The sequence below is a fragment of the Loxodonta africana genome, chromosome 8, assembly GCF_030014295.1.
Source record: "Loxodonta africana isolate mLoxAfr1 chromosome 8, mLoxAfr1.hap2, whole genome shotgun sequence".
NCBI lineage: Eukaryota > Metazoa > Chordata > Mammalia > Proboscidea > Elephantidae > Loxodonta > Loxodonta africana.
The window spans coordinates 5,268,940-5,296,655 of NC_087349.1; the positions used below are offsets into that span (position 1 = coordinate 5,268,940).

The 27,716-nt window shown below is 40.1% G+C and overlaps 2 protein-coding genes across 2 annotated transcripts; both read right to left on the reverse strand.

The window, feature by feature from the left end:
- Nucleotides 1-10,844: 10,844 nt before the first annotated feature.
- LOC100659196 (olfactory receptor 2A1/2A42-like) lies at nucleotides 10,845-11,899 on the reverse strand. Its single transcript, XM_003420564.3, has one exon. It carries the CDS (start codon nucleotides 11,784-11,786, stop codon nucleotides 10,845-10,847), a length of 942 nt encoding a protein of 313 aa, XP_003420612.1. The 5' UTR covers nucleotides 11,787-11,899.
- Nucleotides 11,900-23,002: 11,103 nt separating this feature from the next.
- Nucleotides 23,003-24,077, reverse strand: LOC100659477 (olfactory receptor 2A7). Its single transcript, XM_003420565.3, has one exon. It carries the CDS (start codon nucleotides 23,933-23,935, stop codon nucleotides 23,003-23,005), a length of 933 nt encoding a protein of 310 aa, XP_003420613.1. The 5' UTR covers nucleotides 23,936-24,077.
- Nucleotides 24,078-27,716: the final 3,639 nt, after the last annotated feature.

The following is a 27,716-nucleotide window of genomic DNA, read 5'->3' on the forward strand; positions in this document are numbered from 1 at the left end:
CGTGTCAATCCATCTCCTGAAGGGTTTCCCTTGTTTTTGTCAGCCCTCTGCTTTACCAGACATGATATCCTTTTTTAGCAACCGGTCTTTGGTGATGACACGTTCAACGTAAGTGAGTCAAAGCCTCACCATCTTTGGTTCTAAGGAGCATTCTGGGTTTATTTCTTCTAAGGCTGATTTGTTCCTTCTTCTGGCAGTTCACCATACATGCAATGTTATTTACTAACGCCACTGTTTGAATGCATCAATTCTTCTGTCTTCCTTTTTTTATTGTCCTGCTTTTGCATGCATATGAGGCAATTGAAAAGACCAGGGGCTTGGGTCAGGTGCACCTTAGTCTTCAGAGTAATTCCTGGGTGTTAGCTAAACTAAATCAAAATGTCAATGAGAACAGGCTCTATTCTCACTTTCTCTGCTTTCTGTGTTCCTCTAAAAGATCCACTGTTCCTTTGTGACTCTGCCTGTAAGACTTGCTATCTAGCACAACCAGCCTCCCATAAATGATGTCTGGTCCTCCCGGCTTCTCAGGGCACAGGTCAGCTCACTGTGGCACACATTAGGCTGTGCTAAAGCTGAGGAATAGCTTAGCCTTGTCTTTATTCAATAATAACGATATTGGTATACTGCACTGTTATGAGTCTGCGAAATATAGAGTGCTGAGGAGCAAGGTTGTCCAGGAAAGTGTCTGGAGTTTGGTACTTCCTGGTATGTGCATATATAAAATGGAATGATAATTGAACCTTCTTCATAGATTTCAGCAGTTCGAATCCATCAGACATTCTAGGAAACCCTATGGGGCATTTAGTTCTACTCTGTCCTATAGGGTCACTGTGAGTTGGAATCAACTTGGTGGCAATGGGTTTTTATGGATTTCCTCTGATGGCTGTATGAGGAGATCTGTGCAATGTGACAAGCAATGTGCATCGTATGGCACCGAGGAAGTGACTGATAAAATGCTAGCTACTATTATAAAACCCGTTTTGTTGGGAGGAGCCAAGATGGCGGAATAGACAGATGCCTCCGTCGAGCCCTCTTTACAACAATGACCCCAAAAAAACAAGTGAAACGAGTATATTTGTGACAAGTTGGGAGCCCTGAGCATCAAAGGCAAGCTTATACAACAGACTGAGGGGCGGGAAAGGAAGAGACTGTTCAGAAGCGAAGAGGAATTACCGGACCTGAATCACAGGGAGCCCTCAGGCACCATTCCCGGAGCAGCAGCGGTGGCGGCGCTGGTCCTAGAGTTCGGCCGCAGTTTCCTCAGGGAGAATCAGCCAGTCACACAGCCCACTCACACCTCCAGGGCCTGAGGAGCATGCAGTTTCCTCAGGGAGAAGCAGCAGCCACACAGCCCGCTCATACCTCCGGAACCTGAGGAGAAGGGCGCTCCCGGCAAAAGCTAAGTACTTGCCTATATTTTACCACACCCACCCCACCCCCAAGCCGGCTTCAGTGGCTGAATCCCTAGGCCTGAGATAGACCCTGGTGAGCACCTGGAGCAGTCCTCCCGGCCTTGGGGGAAGGAAAAATTTTCCAACTGGGGGGAAAAATAATTTGCTAGCTCCATTAATTGGGGGAGCTCAGAACAGAAGTGACTCCTGTCCAGGCATAAACCATCTGTGGACCTTGAGCACCTTTCCCCTCTGCATGGACCTGTGTGGGCCAATTTTGGGAAAATAGGCCCTTGTTGGCAAACTCCAACCATTTCAGTGGTGCGGTGGAGAGGTGGGTGTTTGATGTTTGACATTGCTTTGCATATTAAACAAGGTCCTCACCTACCCACAACAGGGACCTAAGGACTGCTGGCTCCAATTGGTCACCCAGCCACCCGCGACAGGGGTCCAGGGATAACTGGTACCTCCCAGTCCTTACAACAAAAACTTTGGGTGCCAATGGTCCCTCTGCAGAGCCCACCCACCAGCATGCTGTAGGGAACAGAGACGTGTTTTCCTCAGAGACACTTGGGGGTCAGTACTCAGCCCCCTGCCTTGTTCAGAGCATGACCCCCTGCTGCAATCAGATACCAGTAAATACACCAATCACCCCTGCCCCTCTAAGACCGTACGACAGAGCCTGTACCACACACTTGATATCAGCTAACTGGAAACCTGAGCTGAATTCATACAAGAAAACTGAATGGACTCCTAGACTGATATACCTGATAACAGCTCTAGCCAGCTGGGGACAGGACACCAGAGCTCCAAAGGTGAAAATAATCAAGCTAGCTCACTCAAGCAACCCATAGGGATATACCAAAACAAAACAAAGCAAGCAGCTATGATACAGTAAGCAAGCATAAACTAATACAATAACTTATAGATGGCTTGGAGACAACAGTCAATATCAAGTCACATAAAAAAAAAACAGGCCATGATCACCTCAACAGGTTCTCAAAACAAAGAATCCAGGGATCTTTTAGATGAAAGTGCATTCTTAGAATTACCAGATGCAGAATACAAAAGTTTAATATTCAGAACACTTCAAGACATCAGGAAGAAAATGAGGCAATACACAGAACAAGCCAAGGAACACACAGATAAAGCAACTGAAGAACTCAGAAAGATTATTCAGGAACATAATGAAAAGTTTAATAAGCTGGAAAAATCCATAGACAGACAGCAATCAGAAATTCAGAAGATTAACAATAAAATTAGAGAATTAGACAACTCAGTAGAAAGTCAGAGGAGCAGAATTGAGCAAGTAGAAGCTAGAATTTCTGAACTCGAAGAGAAATCACTTGGCACTTACATATGTGAGGAAAAATCAGATAAAAGAATTTAAAAAAATGAAGAAACTTTAAGAATCATGTGGGACTCTATCAAGAGAAATAACCTACGAGTGATTGGAGTAACAGAACAGGGAGGGATAACTGAAAATACAGAGAAAATTGCTGAGGATTTGCTGGCAGAAAACTTCCCTGCTATTGTGAAAGATGAGAAAATATCTATCCAAGATGCTCATCGAAGTCCACATAAGGTAGATCTTAAAAGAAAGTCACCAAGATGTATTATAATCAAGCTTGCCAAAACCAAAGATAAAGAGACAATTATAAGAGCAGCGAGGGATAAAAGAAAAGTCACTTACAACGGAGAGCCAATAAGAACAAGCTTGGACTACTTGGCAGAAACCATGCAGACAAGAAGGCAATGGGATGACGTATTTAAAAAATTGAAGGAAAAAAATTGCCTGCCAAGAATCATATATCCATCAAAACTGTCTCTTGAATATGAAGGTGAAATTAAGACATTTCCAGAAAAACACAAATTGAGGGCATTCATAAAAACCAAATCAAAACTACAAGAAATACTAAAGGGAGTTCTTTGGTTAGAAAATCAATAATATCAGGTATTGACCCAAGACTAGAACACTGGGCAGAGCAACCAGAAGTCAACCCAGACAGGGAAATCCAAAAAAAAAAAAAGCAAGATTAAAAGAAAAACCCAACACAGGGTAACGGCAATGTTATTATATAAAAGAAGACAACATTAAAATAATAAAGAGGGACTAAGAAATGTAATCATACACCTTCCATATGGAGAGGAAGATACGGTGATACAAAGAAATAAAAGTTAGTTATAAATTTAGAAAAATAGGGATAAATAATAAGGTAACCACAAAGGAGACAAACTATCCTACTCATCAAAATAAAATACAAGGGAAAAATACAGACTCAGCAGAAACAAGATCAATAGCAACAAATATGAGGAAAGGACAATATATAAAGAAAATCTACTCAGCACTTAAAATCAAGTAGGAATAAGAAGTTGTCAAAACGCAAAAAAAGACATGAAAGTGACAGCACTAAATTCATACCTACCCATAATTACCCTGAATGTAAATGGACTAAATGCACCAATAAAGACACAGAGAGTGGCAGAATGGATTAAAAAACAAGATCCGTCTATATGCTGCCTACAAGAGACACAAACTAAAACTCAAAGGATGGAAAAAAATATATCAAGCAAACAATAATCAAAAAAGAGCAGGAGTGGCAATATTAATTTCTGACAAAATAGACTTTAAAGTTAAATCCATCGGAAAGGATAAGGAAGGACGCTATATAATGATTAAAGGGACAATACACCAAGAAGATATAACCATATTAAATATTTATGCACCCAGTGACAGGGCTGCAAGATACATAAAACAAACTCTATCAGCATTGAAAAGTGAGATAGACAGCTCCACGATAATAGTAGGAGACTTGAACACACCACTTTCGGTGAAGCACAGGACATCCAGAAGGAAGCTCAATAAAGACACGGAAGATCTAAGTGCCACAATCAACCAACTTGACCTTATACACATATACAGGACACTCCACCCAACAGCAACCAACTACACTTTCCTCTCTAGTGCACGCGGAAAATTCTCTAGAATAGACCACATATTAGGTCATAAAGCAAGCCTTAGAAGAATCCAAACACTGAAATATCACAAAGAATCTTCTCTGACAATAAGGCCATAAAAGTGGAAATCAATAACAGGAAAAGTAGGGAAAAGAAATCAAACACTTGGAAACTGAACAATAACCTGCTCAGAAAAGACTGGGTTATAGGAGACATTAAGGACAGAATAAAGAAATTCAGAGAATCCAATGAGAACGAAAACACTTCCTATCAGAACCATTGGGACACAGCAAAAGCGGTGCTCAGGGGCCAATTTATATCAATAAATGCACACGTCCAAAAAGAAGAAAGGGCCAAAATCAAAGAACTATCCCTACAACTTGAACAAATAGAAAGAGAGCAACAAAAGAAACCCACAGGCACCAGAAGAAAACAAATAACAAAAATTAGAGCTGAACTAAATGAAATAGAAAACAGAAAAACAATTGAAAGAATTAACAAGACCAAAGCTGGTTTTTTGAAAAACTCAACAAAATTTATAAACCATTGGCCAAACTGACAAAAGAAAAACAGGAGAGGAAGCAAATAATCCGAATAAGAAATGAGATGGGCAATATTACAACAGAACCAACTGAAATTAAAAGAGTCATATCAGATTACTATGAAAAACTATACTCAAACAAATTTGAAAACCTAGAAGAAAAGGATGAATTCCTAAAAACACACTACCTACCTAAACTAACACAAACAGAGGTAGAACAACTAAATAGACACATAACAAAAGAAGAGATTGAAAAGGTAATCAAAAAACTCCCAACATAAAAAAGCCCTGGTCTGGACGGCTTCACTGCAGAGTTCTACCAAACTTTCAGAGAAGAGTTAACACCACTTCTACTAAAGGTACTTTAGAGCATAGAAAAGGACGGGATACTCACAAACTCATTCTATGAAGCCACCATATCCCTGATACCAAAACCAGGTAAAGACACCACAAGAAAAGAAAATTTTATCCCTCATGAATGTAGATGCAAAAATCATCAACAAAATTTTACCCAATAAAATTCAACAACATATCAAAAGAATAATTCACCATGACCAAATGGGATTCATACCAGGTATGCAGGGATGGTTCAACATTGGAAAACAATTAATGTAATCCACCACATAAATAAAACAAGACAAGAATCACGTGATTTTATCAATTGATGCAGAAAAGGCATTTGACAAAGTTCAACACTCATTCATGATAAAAACTCTCAGCAAAATGGGAATAGAAGGAAAATTCCTCAACAGAATAAAGGGCATTTATACAAAGCCAAGAGCTAACATCACCCTAAATGGAGAGAGCCTGAAAACATTCCTACTGAGATCGGGAACCAGACAAGGATGCCCTTTATCATCACTCTTATTCAACATTGTGCTGGAAGTTCTACCCAGAGCAATTAGGATAGATAAAGAAATAAAGGGCATCCAGATTGGCAAGGAAGAAGTCAAAGTATCTCTATTTGCAGATGACATGATCTTATACACAAAAAACCCTGAAGAATCCTCCAGAAAACTACTGAAACTAATAGAAGAGTTCAGCAGAGTATTGGGATACAAGATAAACATATAAAAATCAGTAGGATTCCTCTACACCAACAAAAAGAACATGGAAGAGGAAATCTCCAAATCAATGCCATTTACAGTAGCCCCCAAGAAGATAAAATCTTACCAGAGATGTAAAGGACTTATACAAAGAAAACTACAGTACACTTCTGCAAGAAACCAAAAGAGACTTACATAAGTAGAAGAACATACCTTGCTCACAGATAGGAAGACTTAACATTATAAAAATGTCTATTCTACCAAAAGCGATCTATACATTTAACGCAATTCCGATCCAAATGCCAAGGACATTCTTTAATGAGACGGAGAAACAAATCACCAATTTCTTATGGAAGGGAAAGAGGCCCTGGATAAATAAGGCATACTGAAAAAGAACAAAGTGGGAGGCCTTACTTTACCTGACTTTAGAACCTATTATACCGGCACAGTAGTCAAAACAGCCTGGTACTGGTAGAACAACTGATACATGAACCACTGGAACAGAATTGAGAATCCAGACATAAATCCATCCACATGTGAGCAGTTGATATTTGACAAAGGTCCCAGAAGAGTTAAATGGGGAAAAGACAGTCTTTGTAACAAATGGTGCTGGCATAACTGGATATCCATCTGCAAAAAAATGAAACAAGACCCATACCTCACTCCATGCATAAAAACTAACTCAAAATGGATTAAAGACCTAAATATGAAATCTAAAATGATAAAGATCATGGAAAAAAATAGGGACAAAGTTAGGAGCCCTAATACATGGCATAAACAGTATAGAAAACATCATAAAGAACATAGAAGAAAAACTAGATAACTGGGAGCTCCTAAAAATCAAACACTTATGCTCATCCAAAGACTTCACCAAAAGAGTAAAAAGACTACCTACAGACTGGGAAAGAGTTTTTAGCTATGACATTTCTGATCAGCGCCTGATCTCTAAAATCTACATGATACTGCAAAAACTCAACTGCAAAAGGACAAATAACCCAATTAGAACATGGGCAAAAGGTATGATTAGACATTTCACTAAAGAAGACATTCAGGTAGCTAACAGATATATGAGGAAATGTTCACCATCATTAGCCATTAGAGAAATGCAGATCAAAACTACAATGAAATTTCATCTCACTCCAACAAGGCTGGCATTAATCCAAAAACCACAAAATAATAAATGTTGGAGAGGCTGTGGAGAGATTGGAACACTTCTACACTGCTGGTGGGAATCTCAAATGGTACAAACACTTTGGAAATCGATTTGGCACGTCCTTAAAAAGTTAGAAATAGAACTACCATATGATCCAGCAATCCCACACCTTGGAATATATCCTAGAGAAATAAGAGCCTTTACACGAACAGATATATGCACACCCATGTTTATTGCAGCACTGTTTACAATAGCAAAAAGATGGAAGCAACCAAGGTGCCCATCAACAGATGAATGGATAAATAAATTATGGTATATTCACACAATGGAATACTATGCGTCGATAGAGAACAGTGAGGAATCTGTGAAACATTTCATAACATGGAGGAACCTGGAAGGCATTATGCTGAGTGAAATTAGTCAGTTGCAAAAGGACACATATTGTCTAAGACCACTATTATAAGAACTTGAGAAATAGTTTAAACTGAGAAGAAAACATTCTTTTGTGATTACGAGATGGGGGAGGGAGGGAGGGTGGGAGAGGGGAATTCACTAATTAGTGGATAAGAACTACTTTAGGTGAAGGGAAAGACAGCACACAATACAGGGGAGGTCAGCACAATTGGACTAAACCAAAAGCAAAGAAGTTTCCTGAATAAACTGAATACTTCGAAGGCCAGCGTAGCAGGGGCAGGGGTCAGGGGACCATGGTTTCAGGGGACATCTAAGTCAATTGGCATAATAAAATCTATTAAGAAAACATTCTGCATCCCACTTTGAAGAGTGGTGTCTGGGGTCTTAAACGTTAGCAAGCGGCCATCTAAGATGCATCAGTTGGTCTCAACCCACCTGGATCAAAGGAGAATGAAGAACACCAAGGACACAAGGTGATTACAAGCCCAAGAGACAGAAAGGGCCACATGAACCAGAGACTGTATCACCCTGAGACCAGAAGAACTAGATGGTGCCCGGCTATCACCAATGACTGCCCTGAGAGGGAACACAACAGAGAACCCCTGAGGGAGAAGGAGAACAGTGGGATGCAGACCCCAAATTCTCATAAGACCAGACTAAATGGTCTGACTGAGACTGGAAGGACCCCAGTGGTCATGGCCCCCAGACCTTCTGTTGGCCCAGGACAGGAACCATTCCTAAAGTCAACTCTTCAGACATGGATTGGAGTGGACAGTGGGTTGGAGAGGGATGCTGGTGAGGAGTGAGCTTCTTGGATCAGATGGACACTTGAGATTATGTTGGCATCTCCTGCCTGGAGGGGAGATGAGAGGGTGGAGGGGGTTAGAAGCTGGTGAAAAGGACAGGAAAAGAGAAAGTGGAGGGAGAGAGTGGGCTGTCTCATTAGGGGGAAAGTAATGGGGAGTGTGTGGCAAGGTGTATATGGATTTTTGTGTGAGAGACTGACTTGATTTGTAAACTTTCACTTAAAGCACAATAAAAATTATTAAAAAAAAAACAACCCATTTTGTTTTCGCATTGTGTAAACTCTTCCTAGGGTTCTCCCTCTATGACAATGTAAAGAGTTGGGTCGAGTACTTCTTAACCCCCAAATGAAAGGCACACATTCATTCCTATGAATAAGTCTTTTGTCTAGTCTTATTGTGAAGCTGAAAATGGCTCTGGTAGCAAGTGGTCGTGTTTACTGCAGGGCAGGTTAGAAAACGGACTTTATAGGTAACACCCTGGGTGGACACCTGGATGTGTGGGGATTCACCTGGAACCACTGAATTTGTGAAGTGGATTTAATCAGAAAAAATCAATTCACCACCAACACTGAATAGCCAGTTAGGGACTTACACTATTTGGTAAAATTTCCTATTTAAGAGTTAATAAATTCTAATGAGGAAATGATTAAAAAAAAAAAATTTTTTTTTTTTTAATGAGGAAATGATGCACATCTGGTCCGACCCAGGTGGAAGTACTGATGAAAACTTTTTATAGAGTTGACCTATTCTCATTGACATTGGCAATTTAATTCATCTAAGACCCAGACCCAGAACCTAGCTAGCTAGCCTCAGTAGAAAGGCCTGCTGATCTCCTTCCAAAAAATTGGCCATTGGAAACCTTATGGAAGACAGTTCTACTTTGAAACACATGGGATCGCCAGGAGCCAGAACCAACTCAATACCAACTGGTTTAGTATATATATTATATAATAATAATATCTATGCTTTATGCTATATGTTGTTGTTGTTAGGTGCTGCCCAGTTTGTTCTGACTCATAGTGACCCTACGCACAATAGAATGAAACACTGCCTGATCCTACACCATCCTCACAATCGTTTTTATGATTGAGTGTGTTGTTGCAGCCACTGAGTCAATCCAACTCGTTGAGGGTCTTCCTTTTTTTTGCTGACCCTCTACTTTAACAAGCATGATGTCCTTCTCCAGGGACTGATCCCTCCTGACAACATGTCCAAAGTATGTGAGACGTAGTCTCATCATCCTTTCTTCTAAGGAGCATAGTGGCTGTATTTCTTCCAAGACAGATTTGTTCATTCTTTTGTCAGTCCATGGTATATTCAATATTCTTCACCAACACCGTAATTTAAAGGCATCAATTCTTCTTTGGTCTTCCTTATTCATTGCCCAGCTTTCCCGTGCACGAGGCGATTGAAAACACCATGGTTTGGGCCAGGTGCACCTTAGTCTTCAAGGTGACATCTTTGCTTTTTAACACTTTAAAGAGGTCTTTTGCAGCAGATTCGCCCAATGCAATGCATCGTTTCATGTATACTATATATCAACTGTATTTTATAAAAAAAATATTTTATATATAATAAAATATAGTTGATATATAATATAAATTGATGTATTTGAATATATTATGCAAACTTATGCATTATGAAGACAATATGCATTACGCAAATTATTGTATTATGAAAATTATATTTATTATGTTAACTTTTTTATATGTATTATGCAAACTATATTTATATAAAAAATATATATACATATATATGTGGTCTCTATGAGTTGGAATTGACTCAATAGCAATGGGTTTGGTTCAGTTTATATATATATATCAACACTCAATTTTCTGGAGAATCCATAAACAATCGAAATTTTTTTTCTTTGTGATACCCATGATCGGCCTACTCAAGGAGAGAATGTCCAGTATGGCCCCTTTGCTGTCATCTAACCAGTTGACCCAAAAATTTGTAAACACCATATGGGAATTTTTTCTTTTCATCTCTGCTGTATGTCTTGTTTTTACTTTGCTCCTTCACTCAACCTACTGACTGACGCCCTGAAGTGAGTCAGTAACTTTTGTACAAAATTTCTCAACAGCATGCAACACAACTAAGTATCCCCAAGTTATCCTTTAACAGGGCAAGTACAATTGTGGGAAAAGGGACACGATGCCATTGTGTATGAGGATCATGTCCCTTGGCTGCAGCATTTTTTTTCTACCAAATCCTGTAATGTCTGTTGTAAGTGAGTCTGCATAGCCAGATTGGGGCAGTAGAGAGGCTGTATTCAACTTTCAGGGCACAGAAATGTGAATTAAAATAATTTTTAATCTCATAGATCCTCAACTCGATGAGCAATAAAAGAAAAAAAATGTATCTGATAAAATCATACCTAATAGAAGATCAATGAATGCAAGAAAGCTAAATATATTCCTGCAAAGCCAGAGGGAAGGTTTGCTCTTGGGTCAGCAGGGTGCACATAAGAAGACAGTAGTGAGCTTTTCTGGCACCAAGACTAGAGACCTACTTGGGCTGGTGTCTCAGGGGTCACCTGAATCGGAAGTGACTCTCCTTGCACAGCGCTCTCCACAAGGCACTCTTCATCTCTGCATTCCTCAGGCTGTAGATCAGGGGATTTAGCATAGGGTTGAAAATGCTATAGAACAGGAAAAGGACCTTCTGCTGCTCCTCAGGGTGGCGGGATTTGGGGGCCATGTACATGACAATGGCACTGCCGAAGAAGAGCCCAACCACAAAGAGATGGGAGGAACAGGTGGAGAAGGCCTTTCTGCGTCCCTTCCTGGACTGGATCTTCAGGATGGCAAAGAGGATACAGGTGTAGGAGACCAGCACCAGGCAGAGTGGCCCCACTAAAGTGAAAATAGAGGCAACAAAGATGACCACTTGATTGAGCCAGGTGTCAGCACATGCCAGCTTGAGGACAGACAGAATTTCACAGAAGAAGTGGTTTATTTCATGAGGTCCACAGAAGGGCAATCTCAGGATGAGACTCACATGGACCACAGCCAGGAAGGAACCACATGACCAGGAAGTGACTGCCAGGGTGATGCAGAGCTTCCAGCTCATGATGGCAGAGTACCGGAGAGGGTGACAGATGGCCACGTAGCGATCGTAGGACATCACCACCAGGAGAAGACATTCTGTCAAAGCGAAAGTCAAAAAGAAGAAGGTCTGTGTGATGCAGCCAGCAAAGGAGATGGGTGTGGTGGGACTCAGGAGGTTCACCAGCATCTGAGGTACCGTGTTGCAGGTGTAGGCTATGTCGACAACGGCCAGGTGGGAGAGGAAGAAGTACATGGGGGTGTGCAGTCTGGGGTCCAGAAAGATGAGCCCCAGGATGGTCCCATTCCCCAGAAGGGTGAAGGTGTAGAACAAGGAGAAGATCCTAAAGAGGAGCAGCTGCATTCTCGGGCCAAGACAAAATCCTAGTAGGATGAACTCTGTGACTGACGTCTGATTTCCCCCCATCTTCCCATGAGAGAGACAACTGGATAGCTCTGTGACACAATTATTTAAAACATCCCCTTTATTTATTACCTCATGAATTTTTAATGCATGAAAAAATTATTAGTAAACTCTTTAAGAATTCATTCAGTTATAAAGAAGACAGTTTTTTTTTTCAATTAAAATTAAGGTTCAGTTTGTTTAAATTCTTAATCTCACATCAGTTTTACAGAACCGATTTATGTCATGAGTAATTCGGTGCCTAGAGCCATTGACGCTGTGATAGACAGAAAAAAAAAAAAAAAAAAACCAGAGTACAAAGAAAATAACCAAGAACTATGGATTGCCTCTCAGCCACATGTGTCCAAATCAGTAAAAAAGGTTTATGGTTACTATAAACAGAAACCCTAGTGGTAGTGGTTAAGTGCTATGGCTGCTAACCAAAAACTCAGCAATTCAAATCCACCAGGCACTCTTTGAAAACTCTATGGGGCAGTTCTACTCTGTCCTATAAGGGGGCTACGAGTTGGCATCAACTTGACCTCAATGGGTTTGATTTTTTATAAATAAACAGTAATGAAAGTACTTTAAAAATGAAAATAGTCTCAGAAGGGAAAACACTTTGACTTCAGTAGAACTCATGATTGAGTCAATTTCAGTATCTACATCTTAACTAGAGAATATCAAGTCATGTCTTACATGACATCACAAGAAACAAATCATGAGTCAGCAACTTTTATGACAGTGTTTTTGGTTAGGGAGTAGGAAGGAAGCAGTGAGTATGATATATCTCTGTCATTTCTATCTCTATCTCTATCTGTTTATACACACACATATATATACCAACACTGCAATTTGACAACTGGCCAACTGTGATTTACAGAGTTATTAATTTACCCTAATAATTTTTTGAATGCAACCTATATTGTTAAAGCAAGTTGTTTCATCTTGCATCTCAGTGTTACAAGCTGGGTCCCAGTGTGCCCAGTGTACCTGTGCTTATGTTCCCATATGCTCCCATGGATTTGCGAGGTAGATATGTGGTTGCATATGGACACGTAGGAGTCCTGGTAGTGCAATGGTTAATAGCTCAGACTGCTAACCAAACAGTCAGCAGTTTGAATCTACCAGCCACTCCTTGGGAACCCTATGGGCAGTTCTACTGTGTCCAATAGGGTCACTGTGAGTTGGAATCGACTCGATGGCAACAGGTTTGGTTTTGGTTTTGGTATGGACACACGTGAAAACAATTGCAGGCATAATTGCCCTTGTACTACCTGTATAATCCTCTTTTCTATTTGTTCTCAGGACTGAAAAATCCATGAATTGGGAGAATAAGAAATGCTATCATCTGGAATAAAAATAAGAAGGAAATAAACTCAACTTTCTGTTAATTCAGTCCTTGTTATTTGTAAAATGCATTATACCTGAAAACTCAAACACAAGAAATTGCTATTTAAGCAAAAAAACACCAGAAGACTTCAGTATATGGAAATAAGAATTTCCATATACTCAATAAGTAGCTAATAGAAAGAAATAACTGACAAACTGAAAAGTTTCTTTGTCACTTAACAAACGGCAGTGTCAACGAATTTGTGATCAGATATTTAGGCTATGAATTTGTGACAGGTCAAATTAATGAATCAGACTTTGCGACCTTGGATCTTTGGTCACAGCTTTCTCAGTAAGTTCTGTTGAAGTTCAAAATGTTTTCTAGTGCAGACACTTGGCAGGACCACTGTGAAGGCAATAGACCTGAGGCTTAGCTGCTTCTCCGATACTAACTCAAGGAAAGGTACTGACTTTGACCAGTCCTGGCTCAACGGTCATCAGTATCAACACAGATGTCAAGATGTTCCTCGGGGAACTTGGATGTAAGAGACAGGATGAATTCTAGAGATAAACTTGTGGCCGCAACATGCAACTGATTAAATAGTTATCTGGAAGAGGAAAGCAAGACAAAATCAGGAAAATCGTACCTTGAGAATGTGGTGAGACCTCAAAACTCCACTCAAAGTGCTTTGGTGCAGAGAGAGGGCAAGGGCATGTGATTCAGTGAACTGGATGTGGTGAGTTGCATGGGGGGCTGTCTGGAGAGGAAAGGAAAAGAGAAGGATGGTGGCTGTGTGGACTGTAGACACCAGATCAGAGGGACAGCGTTTCTCAGCACATCTTTAAGGATGTCCAGCGGTAGGGGGAGCCTTGGGCAGTTCTATATCTACAGTCAAGATGGATGGCTTATGTGATCAGTAATTTATAACTTTAGCTATGTGAGATCTCTGATGAGCTCCCGTTGCTCTGATTTCATGCTCCAATATAACATTAAACCAACCAACCAACCAACCAACCAACCAACCAACCAACCAACCAACCAACCAACCTACAACCAACCAACCAACCAACCAACCAACCAACCAACCAACCAACCAACCAACCAACCAACTAACCAACCAACCAACAAACCTGTTGCTGTTGAGTCAATTCTGACTTGTAGCGACCCTATAGGTCAAAGCAGAATTGCCCCACAGGGTTTCCAAGGAGTGACTGGTGAATTTGAACCGTGACTTTTTGATTAGTAGTCAAGCTCCTAACCACTGGACCATCGGGGCTCAGTATACCATTAGCCAATAGTTCATTTTTGTGCAGATATTTCTGCAAGGGAATGTGCTGATCAGCAAAGTTCTTGGCCCGTTTTTCAGTTGCATTTTGAATTGTAAATAACAAATAAGCATTACATTATGCTACCGTGATTGTGGATGGCGCCATACACAGTTCTAAAGCTGAATCTAAGAAGTGGAGATCAGACCCTGGACAGAGGCATCCTCATTGAAGTAAGACTCAGGAAAAACATCAGACCACCCTTGACAGCCACAGGTGGGATGTCTGTTTTCCTAAGAGCATTACCAATGAACTCTCACATTACTTGGGCAAAATGCAATCTAAGCAATATGTTCAAAATTTCTCACACACAACAAGGTTTATTTGATTTTCAGGTTAATACATATTACAAATGTCCACACCCAACAAATCTTCTGATTTTTTTTATACACATAAAGCATAGGAAAATATTTGACTGTGAAAGATGCATTTGAATCCACCCACTTATAAAACCTCTTTTCTCAATTCTCCTCTGTTTCCCTCTGTAATGCTCAAGATGAAAACATAAAAAAAGAAACACAGGGCAACCTTTTTTTTTTTTTTAGTACTAAACTGATAGGCAAATGAAAAAGATCAGAGAACTTTAGCACAGTTGCCCTATTTGTTTCAAACTTAATTTCTTCTACTGCAGTGGAATAGGCTTGTTCATTTTTCTATCCCTGCGAGTTAATAACATCTGTTGGCTGACAGTGAATAAATGTAAATAAATGAACAAACACCTAAATATTGATATGCTTATATTAGATACTATTTCTTTTAAAATATACTGCAATTATGTCAAGTTCAGCCCATTCCTCCCAAAGGAAAGAAAAGTTTAGCAATTAAGAAGAATCATACCCCAATAATCTATATTAAAACAAGGCATTTAAAATTTTGGATATATTTCTCTGTTTTGCTTTTTTTTTTCCTCATTTTATACTTAAATGACATGTGTAATGTTTAAAACTACCAAATAAAAACTAAACAGATTATATTTTCTAAGGAGATAGGAGAGTTAAAGAGGGTAGCTTGAAGCATAGCCCAGTTCCAAAGGTAAATTTTAGGTATAGCCACACATATTAACTTATATTTATTATATATGCACAATTTCAGAATTTATAAAATGGGAAAATGTTATCTGGTGAAGATATAATCAGACATCTATAAAGCTCTAACATAAATAAGAAGGAAATCATGTCTTCATCTGCAAACAAAGCTTCAGAACTTAATGGAACCCGTTTTTGGTTTTTTTTGGCATCCATATTTTAAAAAGAAAATGTAAAAGTTTAATGAGCTGACTAGTTCTTTTCTAAAATAGTGGGCATGAGTAAAGCAGGATTCCTAAAATGGTCACCTACTATGACATCCATAAATCAACTGAAGAGTAGGGCGGCTTGCTTGCAAGTCACAAGAGAGAACTAAAAACGAGTCCATCTTCCTGCCTCCACAGTTGTAAACCCAGATTTGGCAAAGTTGACTTACGGGGTGAGGATTGAAAGATCAGTGATGTTCTGGGTGTAGGAACTCCTGTGGACCACGGACAAGAGCTGGGTGCCAGTCTCGTGTAATCACAGGCTCTTCACTTGCAGGCCGATCATCACTGATCTCCTCTATGGAGTCCTTCCTGTGGTCAGGCACAGCAGAAGCAGGTAGGGAAGCAGGTTGACTGTTCTGACCTTTGTGGAGATTTTACCTTGAAAAGAGCAGGAGAGACAGCAGTGGTAGTAAAAGGGCACACAATAAACATAGAAATACTACATGAAAATGAAAGGTATTATTCACCATCTCACCCTTCTCCCACCTTGAGGTAACACTTCACTCACTTTCGTGTACTTTTTCCATCTCCACCTCAAACACTTTCCTCTGGGCTACAGAGCAACTCACATTTGCACAACTTTATGGAGTATGGGAACATAGGTGTCTGACACTGCCCTTAAACCTGTGCTTAATGACAGAGGCACAGGAGACAGATTGAGTATCCACTCTGCTTCACACCCACTGCAGGAAACCTGCTCTCAGGGACTTGGCGTGAGAGAACAGACCCTTGTGGGTGTGCTGACAGGAATTAAGTCCAGGATTCATAAATCACCACCATCTGTTAGTTTTCCTGATGTAGGATTGCTCCGTAATATACCCTACTATTATTTCTTTTGGCTAGGAAAATTATTCCATGTATCTAATGTAAATCATAATATAGAACTTCTTTATTTCTTCTTTTCAGTGTCTTCTTTCCCAAACAAATCTCTGTCACATGGATGTTTCTCCATCAATGAAAACAAAATGCAGATTCTAGTAATTTGTCTGTAAAATATACATCTAATTTTGCACCACTTTTCCCTGGAACCAATCATATAGGATGCTAATGACGAGCATATATGTTTAGTACTAACACAGCATTGATTTTCCTTTCCAATGCTTAAATAATGAAGGTAGCACAGTGACAGTCAACAAGACCAGACACTACATGTCTAAGGCATTTATGGTCGCATCAAAGTGAAAAACTGGTTAGCCCTTTATTGGAAGTACCTACAGGCTGAGACGGGGATCCTGTTCTCTCTGGAAGTTTCTGTAGGAGGTGCAGAGCCCTGCTTCTGTTCCAGATGGAAAATGTGTCAGCATCTTCAGCAAAAGAGATTTTATTCTCTGATGGGCTGAACTTGGTTCCTTGGGACATAGAGGGGTGTCATGAGACACAGGCATGCCCCTTTCCACTGAGAATAGGGAAGAAGCTTTGTCATCTGTCCTTGTCCCTGCAGGATGCACAGTCAGGAATTGGAGACAGCCCCAGAACTCACCCCAAGGCAGCATCATCTATCACATTTCCCAAATACTCGGCATCATGGCTGTCATGAGCTCCTCACAACCTGTCCCCAAATCTCGGTGGTTCTGGGCATCTGCCAGGGACCAGCCCTTGTGAACAATGAGCATGCCCCCCCATCCATGCAGAATCTCAGCTACTCCCCAGTGTGACCAGGGTCCCTGAGGCAGCAGCAGAGTTGGGGAGAAAGCAAGTTAGAGCCCAGGACCCCTAAAATCACCCAGTTCCAAGTAATAGTTTGGAAGTCTGTAAATGCTGTGTGGAGCATTAGGGAGCAAGGTGCAAAGAGGGTCATCCATAGAGTGTCTCCGTGGAGCTCAGTAGGATCTGCCCGGAGAAAGGGTGCATAGGTCACAAACCACCCATGTAGGTCTGTCCTGGATGTGTCCTCCAACCTCTCTGTTTTAAAGTGGGGAGACTCTGAGTTCAGACCCTCAAGGAAAGGATGAGAGATGACCCTCTCCAAGGTTTCCTCTAGGAGGTTCCTGCATCTTCTGAGAAGAGAAGGAATTTCTCTGCCTAAGATTCTCCCATATTTGTTTATATTCCTCTGCATTTCTGTACTAGACATAAAAAAAAAACATAGGAGAGTAAAAATATTATTAGAAATCTTAAGTCAATCAGTCGTGTAAGTAACAAACTAATTTGTTCTTTACAGCATGATCCCTGACCTGCTGAGGTTGTGGTGTGTTACAAAATAACCAAAACTCAAAGAAATTGTAACATAAATTTTAATCTGAGTAGTAATTCTATACTTGCGTAGGGAGATCATTTTGTTTCTAGAAACAAGTGGCTCAAAGTTGACTAGTTACAATGGTTAAAAAAAAAAAACTTTGAAGTAGCTCAAAACAATAATACAATATTTGGTTGTTTTATAATTTATTAAACTATTTGCAAATTGGAAGAGCTCATGTGGTCTTCTTACATGAAGAAATTGAAGAAGAAGCACTCCCGAGGACTGGAGATTTTCCAGAAGCTTAGATACTTTTTTCTTAAAGAATGCAATTTTCCATGGTGACCATGTACTTAATGGTTAGTAAGTTAGCATTAAAAAATAGGTCCTAAAATTTTGCCCTTTTACCTAATGGTTACTGTGAGACCTATTGAAATTGAAATTAAGGAAGCCCACAGTCTTTTTCATCAAATCATAAAATAATGGTTTTGACTATCCTTTTCTGGCTGGAAAAGACAAATTTACAATGCTGTAGAGCAGTTTCTGGTGTAAGAAACAAGTCAATAATTTGCAGTTTGGGTCAGGCTTTTTATGGTTAATTTTTCATTTCATGGGTAAAAAACCGCTTAAAATCAAAGTAAGATGTCTTTTATTATTTTTTTCTTTCACAGGCATAATTCTGGGGGAATCTGGGACCATTTGTCCAGTTTTGAGGACACACACATCCACTGTGGGAAGAAACTCACATTTAGTGACAAAAAAACCGCTCCTGATCAACACAGAAACCTTCCTTCTTTCCTTTCTTTTTATGATCTGGCCGATCTGCAGAAAAGGAGGAAATCAGGAAACAGACATAGAAGAGAAAAAATTAGCAGCCAATTGAAATGCTATGACAACAATAGTTTTAGGGCATTGTTTTCTATATTCAACACTATATGACCATAAATTATCAATAGTCACTTTAGGGTACACACACACACACAAAAAAATGAACTAAGACAATCAGAAATTAAATATAAAATTTTATGATGGCAAACAAATTTAGAAAAATGCATCACCTCAAGATTGTTTTCTACTATATATTAAACTGACATATCTTTTAACTTGTAGAGAGCTTCTAAAAGAGGTCAAAATAAAATATAAATGTATACAGGGTATACATATATTTAAAAAATAACAGAACAACACAGGCAGTTTTTAATTGCAATAAATATATTCTCAAATATTTACATTTTCTGCCAGTATTGAACATTTTCTGTAATCTCTGATCTTATTTCAACTTGCATTTATAACTCTTATTGTTACAGTAAATTCCACCAGAGTTTGGGCAAGATTTCCATTTGAAAGGAGAGTAAGTAAAGTTTAACATAAGGATAAATTTAAATACCTCCCAAACAAAATCACTCTCAGAATTGGTTTGCAAAATGTTGGCTTTTAACAATGAAACAAATATCCAAGTCAAGAGTGAATGTTTCTTCAGAAAGTCACCACAGGCATGTTCACTGATGGAAAATAACAATTGCAAACATTGTTAATTGGATCAATATTGAGCCCTGGTGGAGTAGTGGTTAAGAGCTTGGCTGCTAACCAAAAGGTCAGCAGTTCAAATCCACCAGCCGCTCCTGGGAAACACTATGGGACAGTTCTACTCTGTCCTATACGGTTGCTATGAGTCGGAACTGACTTGAGGGCACCTAACAACAACGACATGTGTTAAAAGGTCAATGCTTCACTTGGAATTTTGAAAAATGGGGAAATAAAAAGGCAGACTTGGTTAGAGCTTTTTTATGCAGCACAGCCCAAGACATTGAAACTTCACAGGATAAGACACCTGTGTTATGAGTGCTGGAGTTGTGACCTATTTGGAAGGATTTTTCTAGTCTTGAAGAAATAGTCTTCAGCATTATTCAACTCCATTTCCTCTGATTTTGGGGTCCTTGAGCCATGTTCTTATTTTTTATTCATTCCTCAATTTTTTTTATAGAGTCTTGGAGCAGCTTAGATAACGGTAAATGTTCTCTTTTCTCTCTGTTATAAAGACTGAAATTGGAATCTGGGTTAACCATGATCATCTTGTGAGTTCTGTGAGGCTCAGTCAGTTCTCTCCACCCAGGTCAATTCTGGTGAACAGAAGTTACTTTCTGGACCTACGGAGCTGATGAGCTGTCCTGATGCCCCTAAAGATCTCATCAAAAGGGGTTGGTGGTCTGCTGTTTTGGACTTTTCTTTGTTCCTCTTTTACCAAGTTTATGGGACCACTTTTGCAATGCCCAGCCTAAAAAAAGAAAAACTTTTATGTTTATATCAGTGGTTCTTAGTATTTTATGAGGTCTCATATGCCGATGTTAGGGGTTTCTTTGTCATTCTCCCCTCTGGACTTCCCACATCACCGATGCACAGAGAACTTTGCTTACAATAAGAGATCCATAGAGCACTGAAAACCGTCCAGTTATTTCCTAACACCTATAGACTCCTGAGGTCGGCAGCTCGAATCAGCCAGACGCTTCTTGGAAGCTGTATGGGGCACTTCTACTCAGTCCTATAGGGTCTCTATGAGTCAGAATCGACTCGACGGCAGCAGGCTTTTTGGTTTATAGACTCCTGGGAAACCCTGGTGGCATAGTGGTTAAAAACTATGGCTGCTAACCAAAAGGTCGACAGTTCTAATCCACCAGGTGCTCCTATAGGGTCGCTATGGGTAGGAATCAACTCTATGGCAATGGGTTGATTGGGTTATAGACTCCTGAGAGCCCTGGTAGCAACCCTATGGGGCAGTTCTACTCTGTTCTTTATGGTCACTATGAGTCGGAATCAACTCCACTGCAACGGGTTTACGGTGGCTCAAGTGGTTGAGTTCTGTACTATTAAAACTACTAACCAAAAGGTTGACGGTTCGAACCCACCAGCTGTTCCACCTGAGAAAGATGTGGCAGTCTGCTTCTGTAAAGATTTACAGCCTTGGAAACACCACGGGGCAGTTTTACCCTTTCCTATAGACTCGTTATGAGTCAGACTGGAGGGCAACCAGTTTTACAGACTTGATAAAGGAGCACCGCATCAGGTAAACGTCGATACTCAGATTATGATTTCATAGTCTGATCAGCCAGGATTTCCACAGAAATGATAAATTGAAGAGGTTAGTACGGATTTACTGACCGAATTAAGTATCAGCCTTTATTAAGAATTAAACATTAACCCAATAAAAAAGAGCGCTTATCCCTTTATAGGGATGGTGGTATTTGTTCAGTAATATAAAACACTTTAGTGCAATTGGGTAGTTTCTTCTAAGCCCCCAAAATCAAAACTGTGCAGCGGTGTTTAACTCCTTAACCAAGGCTTGAACAGAACTTTTTCCTTCAATTTACTCTAGGGTTTAATTTACAATCAAAACATTCCTATAACTGCTTAAGGCCTTTACTTATCTTCAGGTTTTATTGCATTTCAAGTAATAGATACCTGATGATACCAAAACAACATTTCAAAGGTAAAACTTGTAAAGTATATTGGTTTGCTTTAACCACTTTAAAAACAAAACAAAACAAACACCAGTATTATTTTCTTCTAAGCAGAAGAAAAATACCAAAAAATAAAACCTTGCCTGTGCATTTAGCCACAAAATAACTTGGTCAGAATATTTATGTTCTTTCATCAGGAGGAAATCTTTGCAATTACGTAAATACCTCACTTAACTTTTTTTCTTTTGAGATTATGGTCAGGCACATAGTGTTCTATAGAGAGAGAGTGTCAGGAAATTCCTCTTTGTGAAGCTATCATTTTGAGATTTGGACATTGAATGAATAAACGATGAATAGTAAATCATGCATTTTCCCACCTTGTTTCCCCCTTAACCCCCCTTGGGCATTCTTTTATTCCTTTTCCATCCCTCATATTCGTCATGATTCTTTTCCTGTGAACATTCTCTTACAGAACTTCTCCCATATCATCTCTCTGTTCTAAACACAACGATTTAGGCACAGTTTTAAAGATCACACATCGTGTAGGAGACGAGTTTTGCAAATCTTTCCAGATTTCTGTGAGAAACTCAGTTTTAAAAGTCCAATACAGAAAAATTAGGTTGATTTCATGCAGGGGCAAACAGAGATAAACGTGCTCAGAATCATATTTTTTGTCTCAAATTTAGAAAATCGTGATGTTGGATGAAGCCAGGAATGACGATGAAGGAGAGAATTGGACCCATCACCTCCAGATAATCCAGTATTGAGTATTGATTGAATATTCAGGAGCATAGATGTCGACTTTCACTCTCTGTGCCCACACGGAGCACAGACTCTCACAGGCTGATCCGGGATATTGTGTTCAGAGCCACTTCCTCCAAAAGGCTCGCAGAGTCAGTTAAGGTCAAAATCTCCTCTCCCTAGAAACCATTCATTAAGTGTTAAAAAAAAAAAAAAAAGGGTCAAAAAAGTTTGGGAAACACTGGCTTAAAAATTTGAATGGAATTCTTCTTTTCCAAAGAACTTTTCACAGCCTTCATCATGCTAGTATGAATTGTGAGCCCCAAAGTGTGGCATCTGGTATGTGCTAATTCCCTAACTTATTTGGCCACGGAACTTATTTTTTAAAAAAGGGTTGCTTGAGGGACTAGTGTTTCAAAGAAAACATTTTGGGTGATATGAGATTTGACATAGCTTGAAAAGAATATTATAAAGGGTGTGTGTCAGATCCATGGTTCCCAATTCCTGGTCCATAGACCGGCTGTACCACAATTTGCTATTGACAGTACTTGAAAGGAAACCCTGGTGGCATAGTGGTTAAGTGCTGTGGCTGCTAACCAAAGGGTCAGCAGTTCAAATCCGCCAGGCACTCCTTGGAAACTCCATGGGGCAGTTCTGCTCTGTCCTATAGGGTTGTTATGAGTGGGAATCAACTCGATGGCACTTGGTTTGGTTTTTGTTTGTTTGTTTGTTTTAGTACTTGAAAACAGATTTCTAGAATTAATTCCACATCTACTGAATCAATGTTCCACTGGTGGGGCCAGAGATATCTCTAGTTTTAATGAGTGTCTCAGGTAATTCTGACACTGGATTGGGTTTGGAACCTCTGAAGATAATAGCTCCATAGGTCACTTTCAACTGTACTGCTATTGTTTTTTCATGAAGCTCTTTCTTTGCCTAGCACCTTCTTCAAGGCATTCTTCACTTCTTTGTTCCTCAGGCTGTAGATCAGGGGGTTGAGCATGGGATTGAAAAGACTGTGGAACAGGAGGAGGTATTTCTTCTGCTCCTTGGGATTCCCATATCTGGGTCCAACATACATGATAATGGCTGTGCCATAAAAGAGTCCAACCACACAGAGGTGGGAAGAGCAGGTGGAGAAGGCTTTCTGGCGCCCCTCCCCAGACTGGATCTTTAGGATGGCACATAGAATATGAATGTAGGATATGACAACGGAGGAGAAGGGTCCCACCAGCACAGACGCTGCCCCAGCCAAGACCGTGATCTTGTTAATGTGGGTGTCTGCACAGGCAAGTTTGAGAACAGCTATGATTTCACAGAAAAAGTGATTAACTCTCTGGGGTCCACAGAAGGGCAGTGGCAGAAGCAACACTAGATGCACCAGGGCAAGGAGTGCTCCTAAAATCCAGGAAGTCACTGCCAGAGTAAGGGAGGGCCTCCAGCTCATGATGGCAGAGTACCGGAGGGGGTGGCAGATGGCCACATAGCGATCATAGGACATCACCACCAGGAGAAAACATTCCGTGTGAGCGAAAGTCAAAAAGAGGAAGGTCTGTGTGACGCAGCCAGCAAAAGAGATGGGTGAGGTGGGACTCAGGAGGTTCACCAGCATCTGAGGTACCGTGTTGCAGGCGTAGGCTATGTCGACGATGGCCAGGTGGGAGAGGAAGAAGTACATGGGGGTGTGCAGTCTGGGGTCCAGTGAGATGAGCCCCAGGATGGCCCCGTTTCCCAGCAGGGTGAAGGCGTAGAACAGGGAGAAAAGCCCAAATAGGAGCATCTGAACCCTCAGGCCAAGGGGAAACCCCAGGAGAATGAACTCTGTGACAGTTGTCATATTGTCTCCCATATCCCTATGAGAGAGGAAATTGAGTTAATTTTCAAGGTTTAAGTGCTTAAAAACTAACTTATGTTAACTTCTTTGATATTTTGTTTGTTTGTTTTGTGATGCAGGGAGATATTCAGAAACACCTGCAGTGAGTGTGATGTATTTTTTCATAAATGAGGACTTGATTCAGTAACTTTAAAAGTAACTAAAATATACGTGTGTGTATACAAACACGTGAATACACACACATATTATATACATACATATTTTTTCAATACAATAATTTCCACATTTACAATTCAATGACACTGATTACATTTTTCATGTTTGCCACTGTTGTCAATACCTTTTTCCAAAATATTCCACCGCCATTAACATAAACTCAATGCTCTCCCTCCTCCCCCCAAAACCTCCCTCATTCCCTCCCTCTGACTCCTGGTAACCATTAATAATTCTTGGTTTCTATAAATTTGCTTGTTTCATTAAAGCGAGCCCGTACAGTATTTGCCCTTTGTGACTGAATTAATTTGCTCATCATATTTTCAAGGTTCATTCGTGTTGCGGCACACATCAGAACTTCATTTTTCTCTTTACATCTTCGTAATATTCCATGATGTTAATGTTCTCTTCAAAGACTAAATTTTCAAATTAGATGTTTTGTTCCATGGTAGCTTTTCTTTGATTCCATGAGTTATTCCACATCCTTCAAATAAATTTTGCTTTTATTCCCTTATGTTAATCAGAGTTATTCTCGGATAAAAAAATAAAAACAAACAAACAAAAATGAAGCCTAACTCATATACCTGCAAATAATTTAACCCTGCAGGAAGGGCAATCTCAACTGGAAAGTGTCATGATGGACAGATACTGTCTTAGTTATCTAATGCTGCTGTAACAGAAATACCACAGGTAGGTGGCTTTAACAAACAGAAATTAATTTCCTCACAGTTTAGGAGACTAGAAGTCCAAATTCAGGGCCCTGACTCTAGGGGTAGGCTTTCTCTATTTGTTGACTCTGAAGGAAGGTCCTTGTCTCTTCTGCTTCTGCTTCCTGGTTTCTTGGAGCTGTCTATGTGTCTTGACATCTATCTTACCCCATCTCTGCTCACTAGCTTGCTTATTTAATCTTTTTTATATCTCAAAGGGATTGACTGAAGACTCACCCTACCCTAATCCTGTCTCGTTAACATAACACAGACAACTTGTTCTCAAATGGAATTATAACCACAGGCATAAAGGTTAGGATTCACAACACACATATTGGGGGGACACAGTTCAATCCATAACAGACTCTAAGGTTAGGATCAGAGAGCACTCTTTCAATACCGTTGGCGTTCACCTCTGACCTGCCATCTAAATTTTCCATTCCTGCGTTTATCCTCGCTGCCACAACAGATAGCTCACAAAAGCTCTTCTTGTTCATGTTTAAAGACTTATTTTCAGCCTCAAATCTCATTTTTTTCTTACCTAGTTTTTCACAATGAATATTTAGATGATTATTTAAGTGAATGAATGGGTTTGCACCGTGTCATTTATTTAAAATGGCGAAGCAGGATCACTAAACAGAGAGAAACAGGGTCAATAACTTTGTTGGGTTTTGACACAGCTTGAGGGACACTCTGAGACGCACAGCTCTGGGCACCATTTCTGCAGATGGGTAACAGCTGGGTGACATCTGGGAGGAACGCTTCAGAGGGGTTTCTGGACTCACTGAGAAATTGTACTAAGTCATCCTTCTATCTCTAGCTAAAATGATCAAAGAGCAGATTTTGAGCATTAAAAGAGAGTAAAACTGTACCTTAGCATGACAGGAGCTATGACAGTAAAAACTCAGAAGCAATAAAATCGATGATGGTAAAATAGATTTGACTGGAAACCTGGGGGCTAGAGGTGATTGTTGCATGAGGACTGCGATGAAGCTTCATGCAGAAGAGCCAAACATTTCCACAGTGTGGCTGAATTTCCTAACGTACTGAAAGCCTGTTGCTCATCCTAGTACTACCAAGGAAAGGCCTTGCTCTTCACTCTCCTTTGAGAAGGGAGGGTTTTATGAACTCATTATCTCCACAGGGTGCCTTCCCAATTGTCCTGAGGTCTCTGTGCAGAGCAGGAGATAACAGGTCTCACCTGCACCAGCGTGCTCCTCGGAGAGATGTGAAGAGCCCAACCACCATTGTTCTCCTGAGAGGGCAGAAGGGTGGTGGTTCCTGTCTATTTCTGTTTCTGAGGGAGTCAGAGAAAAAGATATTTTATTGTTTAAGGCAAGGACAGTTTAGTTAGGAATGTCCCCCTTACTGAAATGATACACATATAAAAATAAAACCCCGGGACCACATGAATATTGCAGCTGTCCAAACACACCAATTAGTGATAGTTTCATAAATATTTTCATTGTTACAGTCCCCAAACATTCTGGAGGACCTTGGGAGGTGCACATACGCATACCTGCTTATTGTTCGGCAGTGCAATGGATAGTGTGGGCATTCATTTTAGACATCCCCTGGGACTGGTTCTGATAATTTCGGTGTCCTTCCGCCAGGGAAATGAAGCTCTGGGAAGCAGAGGACAGATTCTGGCCCTTTCAACCCTTGGTATGGATGGGGATGGATCCATGTATTCTACCTATCAGGGTAGATACATTTTACTACTAAGGTATTTACTTGGAGGGAAGCGTTCCAATCCTGCACGGTGTTATCAACCATCTAGTACCTTAACTCTGTGTGTTTAAGTGGACATTCCAACCATTATGTCAGACCTGCAAGTTCTGAGTGGTAGAGTACATGTTGGGACTAGGGGATCCCTTGGCTATCTGCCCATTGTCACTTGTTTGCTGTGAAGCCACTTTTTTAAGACACATCTGCTGGAGACAAATTCTCTTAGGTTTCTTTATCTGAGAAAGCCTTGATTTCTCCTTCAATTCTGAAGGATGTATTTGCCATATACACGATTATACGCTGCGATTTAGAAAATAATATTGGAATCATTATTCTCTGTCCTTGGGCATAGAGAATGTGACCCAGCTGGAGCTGGGCTCACAAGGGCTCTTAAGAACTCACAAGGACTCACAAGGACACATCAACTGGGCCCTGAGGTATAAAGACAATAGCTAGGATAATCTTGGTAAATATCTTTTAGGGAATCTTTCACATTAGCCAATCAAACAGAACACAAAAGAGTTTCCACTCTTATCTTTTTCTATCTGCATTTTGTGAATAGAAAATTTATTGGACCAGTGAAGACCCTCCTGACTGTCCTTACTGAAACCTATACCAATGATTGTTAAAAAGGACAATTCACAGTGTAAGATCACAGTTTCTAGCCAATCTGTGAAAAGATGAAGCTTGCAATGGTTTCGCCCCTTTGTAACATTAATATATACTGACGGTCTTGTAACATTCCTTGGACTTGGGCAGACATAGCTCTAGCATCCTGCGTGTCCATTTTCCCACTTTTGTCTATTCTGTAGTATCCTCTGGACTTGGGCAGACAGGACTCCAGCAGCATGCTTGTCCATTTTCCCACTTTTGCTTTTTTGAATATATGCTGAATAAAACTTTCGTTTTGCTTTACTAAACTTTGTGATGTTCTTTCCCCACAACAGTTGACGTTTCTTTTCTTTCAGCACTTGAAAACTGTTGCGTCACTTTCTTCTGGCATACATAGTTTTGAACGGAAAATCCACTGTCATTAGAATTGTTTTCCTTCCTTGGTAAGGTATAATTTTTTCTCTGGATGTTTCCAAGATTTTTCTTTGTATTTAGTTTTCAGAAGTTTAATTATGATATATTGTGGCGTGGATTTC

Bases quoted from the DNA above. Each gene is read 5' to 3' on its own strand.
- LOC100659477 (XM_003420565.3), bottom strand. From the start codon at position 23,935: ATGGGAGACAATATGACAACTGTCACAGAGTTCATTCTCCTGGGGTTT.
- LOC100659196 (XM_003420564.3), bottom strand. From the start codon at position 11,786: ATGGGGGGAAATCAGACGTCAGTCACAGAGTTCATCCTACTAGGATTT.